A 22004-nucleotide genomic window follows, 5' to 3' on the forward strand; every position below is an offset into this window, starting at 1 on the left:
CAGAAAAAGCACTTGACAAAATTTAACACTCCCTGATAAAAACACTCAATAAACTAAGAATAGAATGAAACTACTTCATTACAATAATGGCTATATATAAAAAGCCAATAGTTCACTTTATACTCAAAGGTGAACAACTGAACATTTTTGCTCTAAGATCAGGAAGAAGACAAGGATGATGACTTTTACTGGTTCTATTCAGCACAGCAATTGTTCCAACCAGAACAACAAGGCAAGAAAAAGAAAGCAAGGGCATTCAAATTGGAAAAGAAAAAGTAAACTTATCTCTGCAGACAACATGCTCTTACAATACAGAAAACCCTAACAATTCCATTTGTAAAAAATGGTTAAAACTAATCGATGAATTCAGCAAAGTTGCAGGATACAAAAATCAATATATAAAAATCAGTTGTGTTTATATGGACTAAACACAAACACTCCAAAAAAGAAATTAAGGAAATAATTCCATTTATAATAGCATCAAGAAGAAAATACTTTAGAATAAACTTAACATGTAAAAGATTTATGCACCAGAAACTGTAAAACGTTGAAAAAATTAAAGACAACACAAATAAATTGAAAGACATCCTGTGTTTATGGCGTGAGAGGCTTAATGTTCTTAATGTATCAAAACTACCCAAAGCAATCTATAGATTTAATGCAATATCAGAATCCCAATGGAATTTTTTTAAGAAAGAAAAATCCATCTCAAAATGCATGTGGAATCTCAAGGGATCCTGAATAGCCAAAGTGATCTCGAAAAAGAAGAACAAAGTTGGAGACCTCACACTTCCTGGTTTCAAAATATTATGCAAAGCTACAGTAATCAGAAGAGCAGGCTGGCATAAAGACAGGCAATGGGAGAGAGCAGACTAGAATAAAGAGCCCCGAAATAAATCCTCACATAGACAGTCAATGATCTTCAACAAGGATGCCAAGACCACTCATGGGGAAAAGGACAGTCTGTTCAAGAAATGGTTTTGGGAAAACTGGATATTCACATGCAAAATAATGAACCTGAAATTGACTCAAAATGGATCAAAGATCTAAACATAAGAGCTAAAACTATAAAACTCTCAGAAAAAAAAAAAGGAGAAAAGCTTCCTGACGTTGGAATTGTCAATGATTCCTTGGACAGAGCACCAAAAACACAAACAGCAAAAGAGAAAAATGGACGACGGCAAAATTTAAAATTTCTGTGCATCAAAGAACACAATCAACAGACTAAAAAGTCATCCTACAGAATGGGAGAAAATACGATTCAGACCAGAGTTCACAACCAGAATATTTAAGGAACTCCTACAATTTAACAACAACAAAAAAAATCAACCCAATTTAAAAATGGACAAAGGACTTGTCTAGGTATTTCCCCAAGGAGGGTATAAAAATAGCAACAAGCATATAAAAAGATGCTCAATATCACTAATAACTAGAGAAATGCAAATGAAAACCACAATGAGATATCACCTCCTACCAGTCAGGTTAGCCATTATCAAAAAAAAAAAAAATTAAAATAAAATAAAATAAAATAAAATAAAATAAAATAAAATAAAATAAAATAAAATAAAATAAAATAAAATAAAAAAATAAAATAAAATAAAATAAAATAAAATAAAATAAAATAAAATAAAATAAAATAAAATAAAATAGCAAGTGTTGCTGAAGTTGTGGAGAAATTGGAACCCTAGTGCACTGTTGGTGAGAATGTAAAATGGTGCAGCCACTTTGGTGAACAGCATGAAGGACACTCAAAAAATTAAAAATAGATGGGGATCCCTGGGTGGCGCAGCGGTTTGGCGCCTGCCTTTGGCCCAGGGCGCGATCCTGGAGACCCGGGATCGAATCCCACGTCGGGCTCCCGGTGCATGGAGCCTGCTTCTCCCTCTGCCTGTGTCTCTGCCTCTCTCTCTCTCTCTCTCTCTCTATCATAAATAAATAAAAATTTAAAAAAAAATTCTTCACAATATGTTTAAAAAAAAAAATTAAAAATAGAATCACCATATGACCGAGCAACTCTGCTTCTGGGTATATACCAACGATTTGAAAGCACGGTCTCAAAGAGGTATCCGCACACCCACGTTCATAGCAACATTATTCACAATAGCCAAGAAGTGGACGCAACCCAAGTGTTCATCAAAGGATGAAGGATAAACAAAATGTGGTCTACCCACACAATGGAATATTACTCAGCCTTAAAAAGGGGTAAGTTCTATCACATGCTACGATGCAGATGAACCTTGAAGACATTACACCAAGTGAAATAAGCCAGACTCAGCAGGACAAATACTGTATGATTCCTCTTATACGAGGTACTTAGAGTTGTCAGATCCAAAGAGATGGAAAGCAGAATGGTGGGTTCCAGGGTTGGGTGAAGCAGGGAATGAGGGCTGTTTCAGTTTCGCAAGATGAAAAAAAAAATTGGATGTGAAGATATGAATATACTTACCAGCACTGAACTGTACATTTTAATGGATAACGTGGTGAATTTTATTTTTTTAAGATTTTATTTATTCATGATAGACACAGAGAGAGAGAGAGAGAGAGAGGCAGAGACACAGGCAGAGGGAGAAGCAGGCTCCATGCAAGGAGCCTGATGTGGGACTCGATCCTGCGTCTCCAGGATCACACCCTGGGCTGCAGGCGGCACTAAACCGCTGCACCACCGGGACTGCCCCTGAATTTTTAATTATGTGTATTTTACCACAATTCAGAATGGTTTTGGAAAGGCTGTCTCACCACCTTTCAGCTCTAACGCTGATGGTGGCCAGTGCAGCTGTCCTGGGAGGCGGTCAGGACCCGGACTGTAGCAGAGTGTTGCTCTCATCTTTCTAAGACACAGCTGACCTTTTCTTTCTCTAGGTTTTCTGTCAAGGACCGAAAAATGATGAGAGAGGGAGAGGGAGAGGAAGAGAGAGAGAGAGAGAGAGAGAGAGAGACTGTGTGTGCGTGTTACATTCAGCAAACTACAGAGTTCTGTCCAGATGGACAATTTCTTCTTAAATGAGGCCTGTAAACACAGTTCTGGCTTTCACACCCATTACCTTCTGCAGCTCTCGGTAACCACAAAGGGGAAAGGGTGGATTGCATCACATCCGTTTGACGTGGGTTTAGACCCAGGTTTCTCCATCTCAGCACTGTTGACATTTGGGGCGGGAGGATGCTTTGTTACGAGGGGCTGCCCTGTGCAGTGTAGGATATTTAGCAGCATCCCTAGCTTCTAACCACTAGATGCTAGTGGCACCCTACACACACACACTCCCAGTTGTGACCATCAAAAATGTGTACAGATACTGCCAGGTGTCCCCTGGGGAACAAAATCACCCCTATTTAAGAACCATCAGGTTGAGGGTTTGTGGGAGGAGTGGGAATAGGGACAGCTCCCAGACTATCAGCCCCAGCACACTTTCCTCTCTGTCTCCGGTTTGTTTGAGCCCTGTATGCCTTTGTACCTAGATATTTCTTTCATTTATTTCCAGTTACACCTTCTTGACTGGGCCATCTGTCCTGCCTGAACCAGTAAATCAAAATTTAGGACAGGAACTCACACTGGCCCCTTGAACACACTGCAGATACTTAGGGACAACTTGCCTTCCAGCAGGCTTCCTGCTGCCTGCGTCTCTGAAGGAGCCCTCCTCTCTCCAAAACCTCCTTATCCATCATCTATAATGCTCTGAGGGCATTCTCTCTCCACCTTGGGTTATTTCTGTCCTGTCTTATTGCTTCCACTGGACTTGGGGATTTGGGAGGGGAAAAAGGAGGGGACTGTTTTTCATCCCACTTACAGGAAAATGAAATTAATTTTGGGATCATTTCCCTTTTTCTTTACTACTTGCATTAGAAACTTGTTGAAATATTTAGAACACTTTTTTAGAACGTTCATAGATTGTTTTAGAACTAACCTGTGAAACTTTAAGTTTTCAGAATCTCCCTAGAGGTTTTAGTTGCTTAGGGAAGGACTCTGGGCATGATGTGCTGCGGGACTGGGTGGTGTTTACTCCCAGCTAGCAGGAGCAACTGGCTCCTGGCATTTGTCAAAGCTCCTCAAGAGCCAAGCAGGAGGCTTTTCTTCATCTAACAGAGCTCTTTGGGTGTTCTTGGGCCTTGAGGTGGCAATCTTCGGGGGTGTCTTTGGAACTCAATAGCACCACACATCAAACCACTGTCCGCTTGGTGGCAAGTAAGATTACTGAGTATTGTATGCCTCTGGACCTAGATCTTTCCTTCTTTTATTTCCAGTTAGACCTTTTTTTTTTTTTTTTTTTTTTCCCCCAGTTAGATCTTCTTGACTGGGCCATCTGTCCTGCCTTTTTGAACCAGTAAATCAAAATTTAGGACAGGAACTCAAATTGGCCACTTGACCACACTGCAGCTACTTAGGGAACAACCTGCCTTCCAGCAGGCTTTCCTGCTGCCTGCGCCTCTGCCATGCCCTGGCACACACCTGGACCCTAACTCCATCCTGGTTGCTCTCCTAAAGGTTGCTGCCTTTACTCCACCCCCAACATGCCTGCCACAGATGTCTTCCTCGTGCACATGTGAGCATGTCACTCCCCAGTTTAATATCCTTCAGTGACCCTAAGTCACATTCCAAAAAAAAAAAAAAAAAAAAGTCCAATTCCTTGGCAAGACCAGTCAGAGGCTTCCGATTCTGACTCTCACCTCTAGCCATGACAAAATACTCCTGGTGCAGGGCTCTCGCGTGCTGAGCCAGACCCTCTCGGCCCAGCCCACGTGGACTTGCGGAATGCTACATCCTTCTGATCGCTGGCGTTCTTGCTTCCACCTCCAGGATGGGGCGTGCAAGCCGACAAGGGCAGTGCCTTGTCCCTGGTGGATTCCCCTGCCCCGTGGTTTGCACACAGTGGGCATCACACAAATGTCTGCTGAGCGACTGATGCGCGACACGCAGCAGGAGCTACAACACGAGGATACCCGAGGCACAGACATGCCTCCGAGAAGACCCTCGGCCCCCTTAGAGCCTCATGGTCACACGCAGGTGCAGAGCGACTCCTTTCTGATACGGATGTACGCTAGCATGTGCTTTATTTTAAAAATGAAGCGTAACTAAGTTAATGGAGGACACTCTTCTACACCCCCTGTTGTTGTTGTTTTTTTTTTAACTATTTGTTTTTGAGCAACGATGAAACCACTTAAAACCGCCTCCTGTGCACAAACGGCCGTTCACCTGCCGACACCCGCCTGCAGACGCGGATTCAGACACCTGCGGGCAGCACTTACTTTCAGGACCTCCCACGACACTCCTCACTTTAGATCTTTTCCTTCTCCTTCTTCTGTTAGCCCTCCCGTCGCGGCGAAGAACAAAATAACCGAAAATGCTTTGCCTAGCAACTTTCAAGAGCGAAAACCGGGTGCCCAACGGGGCGCAACGATCTCCAAGCGCCCGCGGAAGATCCAGCCGGGCCCCCGGGGCGGCAGGGGCGTGGCCGCGCCGGTCACACGGGAGCCCGTCCAGTCCCAGCGCCTCATCGCCCTACACATTTCTGGGCGACGAGCCTCCACGCCTCTCAGGAGCGGTCCCCGGAGTTTGTGCCACCAGACACGCTGCGTTAGTAACTCATCAGGGTCGCCCGCCTTCCCCGGGAGAGCGCCGGGCCCCAGAGCGGCGAGCGCGGAGAGGGGCGTCACGTGACGCCCTGGTCACGAGGCAGAAGCCTCCTCACGTGGTTTACGCTCAAGCCAAAGCAAAGAGTAAACTCAAACCCCATTGGCGCAGCGGGAGCCTGACCTGAGGGGCGGGGCCAGACGTGGGGGGAGACGGAGGGGGGCTCGGGGGCGGGGCCTCCGGCGCCGTGTGGGCGGGGCCTCCGGCCGGGGGCGGGGCCGGCGGGGGTCCAGCGAAACCGCCGCTCGCGCGGCCGCGGGCCTCCGCATCCCGTCCTGTGCGCCGGCGCGCGGGCGCCTGGGAGCCTGGCTAGCGCGGCGGCGGCGGCGGCGGCGGCGGCGAGGTCCGGAGGCCTCCGGTCGCGCCTGCCCACGTCCCGCCGGCTGCAGTAGTTGCTGCCGTCCGTTTCAAGCGTGCCTGTTGCACGCCTGGCTCGCCCCCTGCTGTCTCCGTCCCGCGCCTGCGCCGCGCGCAGCCCCACGCCCGCTTCCCAGCCTGGGCTCGGCTCCCCCGGCCGCCGCGGCACACCGGCACCGCCGACGAGGCCCCGGGAGCCGGAGCGCGGCGCGGCGCCGGGAGGAGGGCCGCGGGGGCGGGGCCGCGCGCGGGGGCGGGGCCTCGGGGGGAGCGTTGGGCCACGTGAGGGCGCGTCGGCCAATGGCGAGCGGCCTGGAGCCGGGGGGCGGGGCCGGCGCGGGGGCGGGGCGGGGGCGGCGGGCCGGGGCCTGGGCCGGGGGGAGGGGCGGGGCGGGCCGGGGCGGGCCGGGGGAGGGGCGGAGAGACGCCGCCGCCGCCGCTGCCGCCGCCGCCGCCGCCGCCGCGGCTGCCGCAGCCTGTGGGAGCCTGGAGAAGGGGAAGTGCGGGCGAGCGAGCAACTCGGTCCCCGGGCGGCGGCGGCGGCGGCGGCCGGGGGTCGCGGCGGCCGGGGCGGGGGCGGGGGCGCTGCTGCTGCTGCTGCTGCTGCGGGGCGCAGGCGGCGGCGGTGAGCACCAGCCATGCCGAATAAAAACAAGAAGGAGAAAGTGAGTCCGGGCCCGGGCCGCCGGCCGCCTGGGGAGGGGCAGGGGCCGCGCGGGGCGGGGTCCCAGGGCGCGGGGGCGCCGCCCGGGCTGCGGGGTCGCGACTGCCCGGGCCGGCGTGCGGGGCGGGGGCGGGGGCGGCGGCGGGGGCGGCGCGCGGGGCGGGGGCGCGGGCGGGGGCGCGGGCGGGGGCAGGTGCGGCCGGAGGTGGTTGGCCCGGGGCGGGGGCTGGAGGGACCCCGGGCCGGAGGAGGGGAGCCCATGGAGCCCGCTCCCCGCTGCGGTGAAGACCTGCCTCCTCTCCGGGGGGACGCTCTGAAATACTATTATTATCCCGGGTGGCGGCGGTGATGGCTGTGAGTGTGCTGCGTTGCATCTGGGGGTGGGGGGTACGTTGCTGCTCCAGGTGGAGCCCGGTAGCCAGCGCCTCGGATCCCGCCCCGAAATCCCAGCTCTCGGGGTTTAGGGTGCGAGGCCCGGAAGGGATGTGCTGGGGACCCCGCAGACGTGCGCTTCTCGGCTCCTGCCTCAAGTTTCCGACGCCAAACACACGTCGAGCAAACAGGGAGGGTCTGAATCTGGGGGCGGGGGAGTCGCCTCGCCCTGGTGTGTCTCCAACAGGAGTCGGGATTTCTCGATGGTACCGATTAAAATGGTCCGGAGCGCCGGTTAAACAGCGCGAGTCCGTTTTTAAAGCCGCGCTTTGGCTTATCTGATGGGTAGCCGTCGAAAAACCGAGAAGCCTAATTGATTTGCTTGATGTTTCCCAGGAATCACCAAAAGCAGGGAAAAGTGGAAAAAGTTCAAAAGAAGGACAAGACATAATAGAATCAGAGGTAACTGCTCTCCGATATTCCCTTTCCCTCCCCCCCCTCCCCCCTTCATGAACACGTTTTAACTCTAAGGGCAGAAAAACAGTGTGGAGGAAACCAGGCTCTTCTAGAACGTTTCCCTGCATGAGTTTTTCCTCGTAGTCTTTCTCATGACCTGAAACGTCAGTTCTTTCAGTTTTTAATATCTCGGGCTGGGAAAAGAGAGATGGAAGGTGTGATCTGGGCGGCTGGTATTAAGTTCCTAACCCCCACCTCATAGGCAGCAGCCCTCCTGCAGAGACTGGTTTCACCACTGTTGTTCAGGCTCGTTTTAGCTTTCAGACCCTCCCCTTCCTTCCTTCACAAGCCGCCAGGTCAGGTCCGTCCCTCTCCGTGGCTCCTCCTTCCATCACCTTTGCTACCCTGGTGCGGTCTTCGCTGCTTCAGTCTCACACTGGCTCCTCTGTTGATGTCCGATTCCCAGAGCCTCTTTCCCCAGTAGTGTTGGTACCTTACTGTTTACAATCCTCCCTCATCTTTTCACTTGTTTTTTTTTTTTCCTCTCTCCATTGGCCAGTTCTGACTTCTTTCCCTTCTCACCTGTGGGCTCCGTGAGGACTGTGTCTACCTAGTGGGGTTGATGTCATTGTTTGGCACAGTTGTGCTTTGAGAATATTTGCAGAGTCAGCACTTTGCCTTTTCTTCCTTGTGAGTAGTTGTTGAACTAGAACCTCAGGCTAAGGATTCTGGAGCCGTCTGGACCCAGGCAGAGCTGACAGGCCCTTTTGGATCATTGGTAGCGGAGAATTGCTTGATTGTCACGTTCTCCAGAGCTGGATCATCGAGGTCCCTGGTCTTATCACAGATGACATTAATTTGCAAGTGTCAGACCCCTTCTTATAAGTTGAATTAGAATGAGTTCAGAGTCGTCTGGAAAACACAGTTAACTGCTGATTATAGGCAGTAGCCTTTTTTTTTTTTTCCTTAACCCGGCAGAGGGAGGGGGGTATCTTTTCCTTATCATTTGGTGCATTCCAAGCCTCCGTCCTCTTGAGCAGGTGGTCTGTTCCAGCAAATCTGTCACCCTCCCCAAAGCAAAAAAACAGAAATCCAAAGGTTTCTTAAATATCAGTAGTTGGGGATTATCCATGCCAGTCTTTCCCTGCCCTTTATTTTAGCACATAATCACGTTTTACTGTGGTATTCCTGCTTTTGACTTGCTTCCTTCCGTGTCACTTTTTTGACTACATTGATTTAAATGAAATTTGGCCACCCTGCGAGGGTGTATTTTCTTTTTTCTTGTTTACTGATATTTCACTAAAACTGCTAAGGCTCCCAGCCCTCCCCCAAACCTTTCTTGCTTACGTACCTGTCTTCTCTCACAGCTGGTGTGACAAAGAATATCAGTGTGTATGGTTCATTTATTCCTGTTGTAGCAGAGAGAACGTGACTCTAAGGATGAATGATTTTGAGTCTGAACCTCAAAAATCTATCAGTTAACTCAGAGATAATGAAACCGCTCATAATTAGAATGCGTGTTTTTAAGGTGGATTGGGTTCCTAGACTGTCAGATGCTTAAGACTCTTGAGGTGTGGCCTGCAGTGCCTGAGTGTGATGCCCCACTTGTCTTTTTGTATTTTTTCTAGTGCTACTAAGAGCTGGAGCTACAGAGCTTGAAATTACCACCGAAAAATACTGAAATGGTGGGCCCTTCACTACTTCCTCATAAGGATCCCAGAGGCAACATGGCATGTTAAGCATGACAGTTGGCAGGTCACTGTGTAAATTATTTTTGCGGGAACACAAATTGAGGCACTTCAATATTCTCATATGAACTTTGGGTTGAGCCTGGTTTGTTTTGTTTTGTTTTGTTTTTAATTGTTTTGCTTCTCAGCCTTCATCTCATTTCATATCTGGTTCCACGCAGTGACCAAATACGATTGACCCACTCAGGTGCATGAAACCCTCATTGTGCACTCTTTCCCTCTCCTGTCAACGTTACTCTGAACATGAATATTTTAACCTGAACAATTCAAATAGGACTGCTATTCCCGTGCTGCTTTTCAGACCTGTTCAATGTCACGCTACTTTCACAGCTGGCTCTCCCTCGGCTCCACCCATGAACTCACCTGTGTGAGAGCAGTTACCATATTCAGGGCTTCCCAGCCCGAGGGCCACACAGAACAGGTGTCCATCCAGGGCAGAGTAGCCAGGCTTTTGGGAAATCACCTCAACAGAGAAAAGCAGAACAGAACCTGGCCTGTGGTGGTTTGACTTAACACACCACTTCAAGAATGGGAAAGTCCTTGTACTAAAATTCTGGCTGGCTGTAACCTAGTCTTGTGGAACTGCAGAATGCTCTTTTCTTAAAAGACAGCCTGGGGGAAAAAAAAAAAAAAAAGCCTGGGGAGGTTAGTCGGAAGGATGAGGGGCAAGTGTTTTCACCTGGGGATTAGGTAGTAAAAATGCTGACTCCTGATTGCCACTAAGTGATGTCACCTGGCTTCTGTGGCCCTAGTACCTCACCTTTAAAAATATGGTGAGTCTCAGATTTGGCCATTTTTAACTATATGGGATAGATGAGGCATGGCCCCTCTTGAAAGAAAGAAATTTTTCCTGTAGGATGTGTGGCAGAGAATATCTTCTGATGTAACAAAATACTATTAAAGGTCATAGCTGCTGCTATGCACACTTTTCTAGAAATTTCTTGCTTCCTTGAATGATGTGTATCGATATGTTTGTTTTGTTTTGTTTTATTCTCTTCTCTTTCAAGTAGGATGTTTAAATTTGACTTACCCACATGTGTCCTGGAAACCAAAGTTTGCCCAGTCCTAATGGGTCTATTTCATGATACGCTTCTGGGGAGTGAGGCTGCAGGTGGGCTCCTGGGGAACAGGAAGTTGGAGAACTCAGCTCTGAGCACCTGTTCTCAGTGTAACCTTCAGAGCTGTGCAAACATAACTAGGCACGCTTTATCAATATCCAGAATCTTAATAAATCGCTCAGGTTTGTGAAGTCCGTTTTGGAAGATCAGACCGTGCCACAGTAATTTTTTTGTGTAGTTTTAATTTGTATACTGTGTCCAGTTTGCTTTTAAAAGTGTTAATAGTCTTTGTAAAGTGATTTGTTTTAAGCACATTAAAGGTTGTTTTGAGTGTTGTTCTCTGGTCACGAATTTTATGTCCTGCTTCAGCTTAGCTTTGTTTGAAAGTCTCTACAGCAACTCGTACATAACATCTGTTGTTTGAAAGAAACTTGAATGGTCCTCTCCCCAACTTGTTAGCTTATCTTGACATGTTCTACTTTTAGTAATGACATTTTTCTCTCTATGATCTGTCCCTTTGCCTCCCCTCCAACCCACCTTGGTGTTGCAGAGAGCAGGGGCCAGGCTTACTGAAGTCCCATAGGTGTAGCTGGTAGACTTATGTCTCAGAAATTAAAACTGAAATTTCAATAATAGTAATTCATCTAACAGTAACACCCATTACATGGTAACATAGATAACATTTTTGTGAAGAGTATCTTTTTAAGAAAATTGGACTTTGTAGTCTCGGCTGTGTAGCAGGAATTTTAACTTGAGTGCCGGAGGACAGTGGAAGTGGTTTGTTGGTTGGTGTGTTTCCTGGGGAGGCAGCTGTGATCATCACCTCCTGCAATGAGAGTCCCCAACTCCTCTCCCCTATAACACCAAAGCCACGGTCTACAGGCTGAATTCTGAGCCCGGGCTCTTGCGGGGCGGGGGGCTTTCCCGCCACATTCATTGCCCATCATTCTCTTCCCACTTTTTCTCCACACAACCCTAAACCGGACTCCAGTGAAACTCAGGACCCAAAGAACCAGTACTTTAAGATTTTTTTTTTCAATTCCTAAGTAACTATTACATATAGGGGTAGAATTTCCTGCTTTTGATCACCAAGCCTTGGCCCACTTTCCCAGCCACGCTGCATCGTCTTTGCTTAGAGTCCTGGTGTTCAGGACAGAGGCTCTGCAGAGGGGATAATCAGCAGTGGATTGGAGGGCATGTGAGTTAGGGGCAGATTCTGTGAGCTTCCCATCCCTTTCCAGGGCTCGCTCCTGCTCCATATGACAAGCAGGGCACTGGGCAGACCCTAAAGTGCCTCCCAGGTGAGATCTGCTGTACTGAACAGGCACCCCACCTTCAGGGCTGTTGACACATGTTCCAGATGCTTCCCGCAGGGCTGCCCTGCAGACTGCGCACTGGCGGAGGTTTGCCAGCACTCTCGGCCCTCCCCACAAGATGCCAGTGGTCCCCCCCCACCCTCCAGTTTTGACAAACCCACAGTGCCTCCAGACATTCCCAGACATCTGGAGGGCAAAAGAGCCCCCGGTGAGACCACTGTCCTAGGAAAACCTCTCCACAGAGGATGTACGTTCACTTGCAAATCATGCCTGACACACATTCCTCCTTTAGAATAGCAATGTTCAAACCTAAAGAGCATCAGCACCCCTTTACACTCTTAAAAATTAGGACCCCGAAGAGCTTTTATTTAGGTCAGCTTTAGCTGATAACTTTTCTTACTAGAAATTAAAACAAATTGTAAGAATATTCATGAATTCATCTAATAGTAACACACCCAGTACATGTTGACATAAGCAGCATGTTTTTACGAGAACTAACCATTCACAAAAATTCTCTGAGAAAAATGGCATTGCACCATGTTTTTGCAAATTCCTTTCATGTCTGGCTTCATAGAAGCTAGCTGGCTTTTTGAGTTGCTCCTGCATTGTCTGTTTTGATATTCTGTGCCTTGCAGCCTGTGAAAAATTGGCATAATGATGGTTATAAAGGCAAATCATGTCTTTGTGTTGTAAAAGCACGGACCCTAGAAAGTGTCTCCAGGAGCCCCCCAAGCCTTGTTTTGTTGAACACCCTTTACATGCTCATTGCCCCCCTTACTCCCTTTGTCATCTGAGTTCCAGCTCAGGTTCATTTATTCTGAAATTTAAAGGAAGCTTTTCTCACCATCTTGGCCCATGTTTTTTCCATTTTTTAAATTCATATAACAGTTATTGGCTCTACCGGTCACTTAACTTTTATACTGCCTTGGACAACTTTTGTTTATCTCGATCTGCCTCCCTAACTAGATTAAGCACTCGAGGACAGCAATTTAGCTTGGTTCTTCTTTGCACTTGCCGTGTATGTGAGGACCTGGAGGCAAGAAGTGTGTGTTGGTGGGTTTTAAAAGTCCTCAGGAAGAGGGATCCCTGGGTGGCGCAGCGGTTTGGCGCCTGCCTTTGGCCCAGGGTGCGATCCTGGAGACCCGGGATCGAGTCCCACATTGGGCTCCCGGTGCATGGAGCCTGCTTCTCCCTCTGCCTGTGTCTCTGCCTCTCTCTCTGTAACTATCATAAATAAAATTAAAAAAAAAAAAGTTCTCAGGAAGAAAGGGAGCTTCCAATCAGTGAGCTTGCTGTTTTTCTGATATGATAAATTAGAAAGAAAAAAATATGTTTCTTTATCTTTCGATCCTCTAAAGAAATTTTGATGCAGAGTTTTCTTTCAGTACAATCTGTTTTAAATAAACAGCAGTGGACTAAAGCAAAAGATTATGGTACTTGGGTGTTTTTCTAATGTCCTGTGAACATTTTAAGAAGAGGGTTTTTGGTTTTGGTTTTAGTTAGCCTTTATATAGCACCAGAGGTTGGTGGTAAGATGTATAGTCTCAAAAGATCTTGTTTTAATTAAAGCAGTTCAAAATAGGATTTATCTTTAAATAGGTTTCCGATATGATTTTCAGTGCTTTGTATTTTTTTTTTTTAGTTTATTTGGAGAACTTTTCTCAGTAGAACATACATATACATGAACAACATAGGGACTAGGGGTCCCAATCACAACGCCCCCCCCCCCCCCCAGCGTACACACTGAAAAATCTGTTGTGTAACTGTTGATTCCCCCATAACAACTACGAATAGCCTATTCATAGTTGGCAGGTAGCCTTACCAGTAACATGAACAGTCAATTAACACATGTCTGATATCGTACAGGTATTGTATATTGTATTATTACAATAAAGTAAGCTAAAGAAAATGCTAACAGAAAATACATATAAACATAGTGAACTTATTGAAAAAAAATTGTGTAGAAGTAGGCCTGCACAACTCAAACCTGCGTTAAGGGTGAACTGTATATTTTTTAAACTATTTTATAAATTTTATATATATATTAGAAAGTTTTGTGTCTTGCTGTACAAACACTGGGAAAGACAAAAAGAACATTGTTGTCACCTGTTAAGAACTTAAATGTTGACCGTTTCTGGTGTTAACAACGTGTCCCACCCATTGCTCATGGGCATTGGGTAGACTTGGGAGTGAGTTGGCCCTCCATCCATCACACCCTGCAGCTGCTGAAGACATGGGACAAGATGGAGCACATTTCTTGTAAAGACCCAACCAGAGGAAATAGATGCTTTAAAGCCCCTCAGCAAACACAAGGTCACCATTAAATATGGAGCCCCAGAAAGTGTGTTGGACCTTAGGCATGTGTTGTACCCCTCTCCCTCTTCAGGAAAAGCTCCATTTACAGGGTACATAATTCTAGAAAGAGTTCAGTGAATGACATGAAATCATTTATAAAAGTTTTCCAATTCATGGAAAAAGCACAGAGTTCCCATGTTAAAGCTGTTGCGGGGTGAGTGCACGCCTGTAGCCCTGCGTGTCCGGGTGCAGAGCTCTCCACCTGCATCTGCTGTGTGAGTCAGTCTGCCACCAACATGAATCACGGTGATATTTCCCCAAGTCACAGGGAAAATTCATGTGAAAGATTTCCACTATAAAAAGTCTCCAGTGTTTCCTTAAAACATCGGGTGCCCAAAGGTCAGGGCTCGGTGGTGTCTAACTTGACACATTATAGGTGATGGCCTTGCACCTTCCTGCTGGTATGTTGTGTTCAGCTAAGACTTCCGGGGCTCTGCTTCTGGTCCCGTCAGGTCTAGGAAGGGCCACTGCTGGGAGGCCCTGCTGCCCAAATCCAGGCAATGCTGTCATCTTCGTTTCCTCCACCTGGGGGAGTGAGAGGACAAGGCCAGAATCGAAGGGGGGTTGGATATTAGTTTGAGGACATTGGATTTCCTTCATTTTAAATATTTTATTAAGACGAAACTTAGCATGATTCTAGCGGGATGGTAGCTCTGGCCCCGTGCTGTTCTTATCCAGCAGGAACACCAAAATGCCTGGAGAACGCTAACCATTAGCTACATGTGGCTCTTGAAATGGATAGAAATCAAATTAAATTTGAAAATTTAGTTCGTCGGTCATACTAGCCACATTTCAAGTGCTCAGGAGCCGCAGGTGACTGGTGGCTACCCCACTGGACAGCAGGTAAAGAATATTTCCCGCTTCACAGAAAGGCACCGGTAGTGTTTTCCAAAATAATTTCAATTCAAGTGCGTGTGACTTATTTTAACTTCATTGGCTGTCACTCCTAATACGAAGTATTAAATTTAGATGGAAGTGGATGAAGTTAGGGAAAAGCGGATGGTAGAAGAGAAGGGAATGTGGGGGTGAGAAGGAGGGGCCCTGCTCCCCACCAGCCCAGGACTGCCTGAGTTGCAAAGACTTACACCTGACACCCGGACAATGCCTCGCCGTCTCCCATAGGAGCAGGCCTGGGGGAGGTCCAGGGGAAACAATGTGCTTCCCATCTTCCTTTTTAGAAATTTTATCTTTGTTTTGGGGATCAAAACACACATGGTTAAAAAATAAAATAGCATAATACTCGATACTCTCTCATTTCACCCAGTGTACCCTTAGGAGCAAGCTTTCTTACCTGCTCTACTGATTGGCATCCTGGTCCAGATCTTATGGGAGGAAGTATCGCATGGCAGAGGGCAGGCCCTGGAGGGTGCCCTGTCCCTCATGGGAGTGACCTTTCTCTCTCCCCAAGTCCTTTTCCTCCCTGGACGCCATGCTTTGCCACCTTGCAGGCTTCCCTCCAGGTGACCCCTTCCCAGTCACCCCGCAGGCACACTCTGACCCCCTCCTGAGTGCTGGGTGCCATGATGGGTGCTGGGGGTGCAGCGCGGGACACAGCAGGGCCCGTGCACTCGCGCAGTTTGCTTTCAGCGAGCGCCAGGTGCACTGGTGTGTGTAAGGTGCACTGTTGGCATTTGGTTTCTCACACCCTATGGAGCAGTGGCCCCGGAGCTCTCAACATCAGGAGCACTCCCTGACCCCTGTGATATCAAAGCTACTCACATTTCCCGAGGCTGCTTCAGGTGGCTCGGGATGGTCTCACCAAGGAGAGGATGTTAGAGGTGACTCCCGAATGTGAAGAAGGAGCCAGTGGTGCAGAGATCTGGGGAAGGGCGTTCCAGCCAGAGGAAGTAGCTAGTGCACAGGCCCTTCGGCACAAGTGAGCTTGTGTGTCCACTGGAAGGGAGGCCAATTTGGCTGAAGAGAAACAAGGGAGGCTTGAGCAGAAGGGACAAAGAGATAGGGACAGGCAAGGAAGGTCCAGTGGGATCTCGTCAGCAGCCCTTGGGTTTTATTCTTAGGGTGACAGGAAGCCATTGAGGGTCAGACTCTGACCTGGGCTAGTGGGCTCTGCAGTGCCATTGACATGGTTTGAGCAGGAGAGGATAATCGACATGTATTTAAAAAGCTCTCTGCAAAAAACAAATTAAAGCTCTATGCAGCTGCTGTGTAGGAAATAGAGGGACAAAAGTTGAAACCAGGAGACCCCCTGGCAGCAGGTCCATCAGATGCCCGGGTACCGCATACCCAGAGCTGAGGCCGCAGCACAGCGGGCCGTGGGTGCTGGACTTGGGTGGGCTTGTCAGCAAACAGCTCGCTTGGCAGGTCTGAGCTGAGAGCTGGCTCTTGTGGCTTCCGGCCCTGAAAGGCCGAGTGCAGGGAGCTTTGCTCTGAGGGGCCAGCTCCTACACTAGCAGCCTTAGTTTTTCCTAGACAGCCTGGTTTCTCTGGAGACCACCTTTCTTGCCCTCACAAACACTCGAGGCTGACAGTGCCAAACAGCAGGGCTGTCCCGGCACCACCGGTTGAAGAGCGTCATCTCCCATCAAGTGGTCTTGGGTCATAATTCTGTTCCATCGATCTATGTGGCTGTCTTTATGCCAGTACCATACTCTTTAGATGAATTGTTTTTTTCAAGATCTTAAAAAGTATGCAAATACTTCTTGAGCTCTGAATCACGGTCTCTGGCACACAGTGGTGATAGTCCATCATAGTGATCGTCTAATTGCAGAAGGGGAGAATTTTAGAAGAAATTTAGAAGATATTGGAGCGTAGAATTGCTGGGATATGGGACACAAGGGAGGTGGTATCTGAAGTCCGAGGAGCAAGCAAGGTCCAAGCTGGCTTCACTGCTCCCTGTATGATCCCAGGAGATCACACTGCACCACGGGGCAGGGTGCTGCAGGGCCCTGGGGTAACAGCGCCCATCCCGGCCCAGGCTCAGGACAGCAGCTGGCCGTGAGTAGGTTGGGGGGTCCCAGCAACTGTTCTGTGTAGGCAGTGGGCCCCCTGGGCACCGACCACTACATGTCCAGTTGGCTGCTGGTATTTAGTGTTCAGAGTATCTCTGTTTCTCTGGGCTCCTGCCTCTCTCTGCTGTTCAGGGACCCCTTGGGGTCCTCACCTCCTCAGGCCTCGCCTCCCTTCAGGGTGCTTCTTGCAGGTGACTACATGTGTCTGTGCACACAGGGGAGGCTCTCAGATATCTGACTCCCTTCCGGCCATCAGACTGACAGCTGTCCTGTCTTGTCCATCCTCTGTTCTATTGTCACTACACGCCAGGGCCCAGATCTCGCTTGTTCCGTTGTCACTCAGCCGAGCCTTGGTGGCCTCCCAGTCAGCACCCAGCATGGTCAAGCCTCTTGCCCTCCAGACAGTCCGAGGTCCCTCCTGGGGCTCTGCTGCTTGCCCTGACACTCTTCCCGGCTACCTTCCCGAAGCTGTTACAGGCCTCCCCGCCTTGGCCTCAGACCGGCAGCCTCTCCCTGCTGCCCCACTGCCCTCCGCAGCCTCCACCAGCCCCAAAATGCCAAGTCCGAGTCTTTGGCTTTGAGTGCCATTTGGTGGGTTGACCTCCTCCTTCCTCAAAAACTGTCTTTTCTCAGCCTCATCCTTCTCCTCAGCCCCTCGCCCCTCCACCTTTTCCGCTCTGCACGCCTCTGCTGGGTGGTCTCCTCATTCGGTGACTTCAGTGACCATGGAGACGGGTAACTGCAAAGTTCGTGTTCAGCTCGCACAAGGTGTCCAAGGGCCAGGCACACAGCTAGGCCCTGGGTGGGTGGAGAAGGCAGCCGAGGGCAGCCAGGCGGTGGCCAGGACACCGAGGACAGCAAGCACTCTGGACCTTGTCCACAAGGCAGAGAGCTCGGGGGGGCAGTGAGGATGGGTGTCACCATGTCTTTGACTCGGACCCAGCATGCTCATGACCCAGCTTCTTGGCCCACTTCTCCTTCTCGTCACTGTGACTGGTGCCCCCAGCCGCCCAGCCGCTGGTTCCCCGGCCCTCTGCCGTGCCCCCCCCTGGAACTCCCCACGCACCTGCTAGCTACTGGTCTGCTGCAGCTACTAGTCCCACCTGCGGTCTAGACCTCTAGCCTCCTCCTTTCCCGTCTGCAGGCCACACTGCAGCCCGAAGCGCCTTTTGAACAGGAAGATAAATTCACACCGTCACCCTGCTCAGCGCCTCCTGCGTGGCTTCCAGGTGCCCGTCAGGCAAGGGTCAGACTCTGACCTGGGCTAGTGGGCTCTGCAGGCACCTGTGGCCCCCAGGCTCCCCGGATGCCTGCTCACCTCTCTGCAGCGAGGGTGGTCACACTGACACCCACTCTTGGTGGCCCTGCCTGAATGCTGTCCCCCCAGGACACACACACATGCCCTCAGAGGGGCCTGCCTGACCTGGCCGGTATGAGGCAGTCCTTGGCTCTCACAGAACAGGACAGCGTGGCATCCAAGCCCTCCTAGAGCTGACATCCCATTGAGGGAAAGACCAGACAGCCACCTTGTAGCAGAGCTCAGCCAGGCAGGCGGCAGCCCACGGAGTTGACCACACTTCTTGGAGGCCTCAGGGAGCTGCACTCAGGGTGAGCAGCACACTTCCTTGCTCCTCACCTGAGCGGACCAGTGCAGGAGCTGATGACCTGAGCGTGGGGCTCTAGAGACCACTGTTAAGCCAATGGGCTGAAGCCAAGGCCTAGGAAGTGACTACAGTGGATTAGCCTGGGTGATGGGACTAGGTCTTCTTTCTAGAAGCTCTCTCTGCCTGTCCCAAGGACAGTGCTCGGAGGAGGGTAGCCAGCAGGGCCCACGCAGAAAAGCCAGTGGCTCAGAGTCAGCAGGTCTTAGGAATAACGTTTTTCCCTGTCAGACATTAGAAGCCTCGCCTCAGCGTGTGTCATGCATGGGCTGTGGATATGCATGGAGTTAATTCTGTTTATGAGCTAGCCCCATCACCCAATGCCAGTGTTCCAAGTTTTGTTGCAGGAGATGGCCAGTCCACTCCTGTCTAGGAGGGAGCAGCACGTGCCCTGTTGTCCTCAGGGTCCTCATGTGTGGCACATGGGATTCAGCATTATAGAAGGTGGAAAGGAGGTATAACTGTACTAGACACATGGGTGTATAACTTAACATTTTAAGACAGGTGCATGCCTAGGAAGAGCTGTTTGTGACTGGGGGGTGAAAACTAGGGCTTCTGGGGAATTCTGGGGAGGAGGAGAGGTATGAATAGGGTTTTTAAGGATGAAGACCCAACTTTCATGGTCAGGTGGAAAGAATGACACATGTTAAAGATGACATCCGGGAAAGCCCTTTCAAGGGAGAAGCTGCCAACTGTGGGAGAAGAGGGAGCCCAGGCCCTCGCTCCCTATTCAGAATCCTATGTCTGGGCATCCTGCGTCTTGGAAAACTCTTGCCAACTATTCCTAAGCACCTTCTTTTAAAATAAAGCTGCTCTGACTTCTTAGTAAAAATTCCATTCAAGGAGGAGAGGAAATCGTTGGGTGCTTAAGTTGGTGCATCTGCTCTCATAACTCGTGTGATTAGAAAAGGCTCGGTGGGTTTATGTTTCTAGGGTGAGTTTGGTAGGCTTTTGAAAAGCGCCTACGTGTACATACAAACTCCATTCCTTTGGGCAGCCTGGAGGTGTGGGAGGAATGAGCGGGTTGCACAAAGAATCTTGATGGTCGATGCTTCATTGACCCTCGCCCTGGCATCCCCGCGGGGGACCATTCACACCTGAGCAACCTGGGCAGCAGGACCCCCGACTGTGCTGCACATGCTCTCGATGCCCACCCCTATCTGCTTGGGTGTTTGCACAGCTCCTTCTCCCCTTGCGAGCTGGCCACTTGTCCTCAGACAACCCAGGTGTTGCAGTGCAGAGATGAACACACTAGATTTGGAGCCTGGAGATGGATGCAAGGACGGGGAGGCTAGAAAGAAGAGCATTTCCTGAGGCTTGAGGGACAAGCACTTTTCAGTCATTATCACAGATTGCTGAGGGCTGAGTGGTGCGTCAGCAGAGAAGGTGTCTGCTCTGCAAGATGCCTATGGCTGCTGGACAAATGATCACCAACTTATTACAGTTCCAGAGGTCAAAAGTCTGAAATAGAGCTGAAATCAAGGTGTCAGCATGGCTAGTTCTTTCTGGAAGCCCTGGTTGAGAGTCCGTTTAGGTCTCTTCCAGCGTCTAGAGGCCTCCTGCATTTCTTGGCTCACGGCCCCCTCCTCTCCCTTCCGAGCCAGCAGCACGGCTTCTTGCAATCTCTCTGAGGCTCTCACCTCTGCTTTGTCATCTGCTTCTGTGTTGCCTTGTCCTGTCTTATCGAGACCTTGTGTGATTATACAGGGCCCGCTTTGACAGTCCTGCATTTTTACCGTGTCCCATTTCCAAAGTCTTTTTTGCCAAGTAAGGAAGCATATTCAGAGCTTCCAGGGAGTTGGATGTGAACATCTTTGAAGGGTCATTATCATCCGCCTGTGTATACAGGCATCAGCCTATGTAGTAAATGTTTAGAAGTAAAAAGTTTGAAGGAAGCCATGAGTAATGAGGCATCTCTGTGAATCCCTTGAAATCCAGCATCCAGAGGTGGGATCTAGCTTCCACTCTGGCCACTTTAAGGAACGACGTTTACGGCCAAGTGGAGGGACTGTCCCTGAGCAAAACTCATATAGATTTTCCAGATTCTAACTGTGCTGTAAACCACGACCGTTTGAGGTATGCATTTGTTTCTGTTTTTATTTTGGAAACAGACTTCCAGCAGGAAAAACAACCTTGCTGCTCCCCCGTCTACAGTGTCCAGCAAAATAAAAGTGCCAGTCCCTCAGCCCATAGTGAAGAAAGAGAAGCGGCAAAATTCCTCCAGGTTTAACGCCAGCAATAACAGAGAGCTTCAAAAACTGCCGTCTCTAAAAGGTAATCTCTATTATTTGTCTTTTAAAAGTCAAAGTGTGCCTGTTTAGGGAGGAGGAGTGTTTGGAGAGTTGGCCTGCTTCTTCCTGCTTCTGCTGTATTTATGTTTCATTCGGGTCCTCCTTGTTGAGGGTTGTTGTTGTTGTTGTTTTTCAATTAAAAGCCACTAACTGATTTACCCAACCGATATTTCAGATTCCAGAGCTGTTTGAGATAAAAATGTAATCGAGAATGTGTTCTAGCTCTAACACGCTAGAAAAGACAGGGGAAGACATACATCTCTTTATGTAACTGAGCTAGCTGGCATTCCCTTCAAGTCAGTCTTCTCTTGCATTTGTCACCTGTGGGCTCTATGATTCAGAAAGGAGCCACTGCAGGAGACAGGTTATAAAAGCTACAGTAGAGCCTCTTCACTTTCCTGGTATTGGAGAAGTGAGGATTGTAACCGTGGTCTTTTGTGGACTCTTTCCCTGTGAGTCACATAGGTATTACACTGCCCAGGGGTTTCCTATTTGAGATTAGTCAGGGAATGGTGCCCTTTGCTTCGAATTTCCCCCCAAAATGGCACAGTCACCTCTTTCCGTCTGAGGGTGTTCAGTCCCTAAACGTGCTCCCCTAGGAGATGTTGACGTTGAAGTTCATAAAATCAAGGAAAGTCAAATTTGACCAAAGTCAGCCATGAACCTCTGAAAACCTTTATCTTTACTAAAACATAAGACTAGCATGATAAATAAAACATCAGATGTTTTTCATACCTCCAATTCATAACAGCAGGTCTTTTGTGAGATGCATGAACCCAGAGCAGGAAGTGCATCCTCTTTACAGGTGTGTTCCAGCGCCTTCCACACTGCAGGGCAGATAGCAAGGGCTCAGTGCAGAGGTGCCAGACGTGTCGGGGAGGAGGAGGGAAGAAGGAAGGGATGGAGGGAATGAGCAGTTTCTGGATTCACAGATGTTCTTCCTGCCCCTCACTTGCTAGGAATCCAGGCTGTCTGCTCCCTGCAGCTTGCAGAGCATGGATCTGGCTTACATTTGGTTTAGTTTCCTCATAGATAATATGCATATGAAGTCATTTTGGGGAGGGATGAATAGATGGAGCATAGGAGAGTTTGAAGACAGCGGACCTATTCTGTACGATACCAGGATAGTGAGTA

General features: G+C 49.2%; 1 protein-coding gene and 2 long non-coding RNA genes across 12 annotated transcripts in view; 1 reads left to right on the forward strand and 2 right to left on the reverse strand.

The window, feature by feature from the left end:
* LOC144321165 (uncharacterized) overlaps nucleotides 1-5670 on the reverse strand; it is a 28662-nt gene extending 22992 nt beyond the window's left edge. For both annotated transcript variants that reach the window (XR_013386928.1, XR_013386927.1), the window contains exon 1: nucleotides 5239-5670. This is a non-coding gene — a long non-coding RNA (uncharacterized LOC144321165). The remainder of the gene's footprint in view (nucleotides 1-5238) is intronic.
* LOC144321175 (uncharacterized) overlaps nucleotides 1-22004 on the reverse strand; it is a 421562-nt gene that overhangs the window by 279659 nt on the left and 119899 nt on the right. The gene's annotated exons all lie outside the window — the stretch shown is intronic.
* The window catches only part of PPP2R5C (protein phosphatase 2 regulatory subunit B'gamma), a 122930-nt gene continuing 107441 nt past the window's right edge, over nucleotides 6516-22004 (forward strand). For 7 of the 9 annotated variants that reach the window (XR_013386932.1, XR_013386929.1, XR_013386931.1 and 4 more), the window contains exons 1-3: nucleotides 6517-6645; nucleotides 7413-7478; nucleotides 20691-20853. Coding sequence is in view for 6 of the 9 variants with exons in the window: in XM_077910636.1 (XP_077766762.1) it covers nucleotides 6619-6645; nucleotides 7413-7478; nucleotides 20691-20853 (256 nt within the window). In the remaining 3 variants the exon portion in view is untranslated. Of the gene's footprint in view, nucleotides 6646-6832; nucleotides 6999-7412; nucleotides 7479-20690; nucleotides 20854-22004 lie in introns of those variants that run through there. The other 2 variants (XM_077910632.1, XM_077910633.1) reach the window with 2 other exon arrangements.

Source organism: Canis aureus, chromosome 9 (assembly GCF_053574225.1).
Source record: "Canis aureus isolate CA01 chromosome 9, VMU_Caureus_v.1.0, whole genome shotgun sequence".
Lineage (NCBI taxonomy): Eukaryota > Metazoa > Chordata > Mammalia > Carnivora > Canidae > Canis > Canis aureus.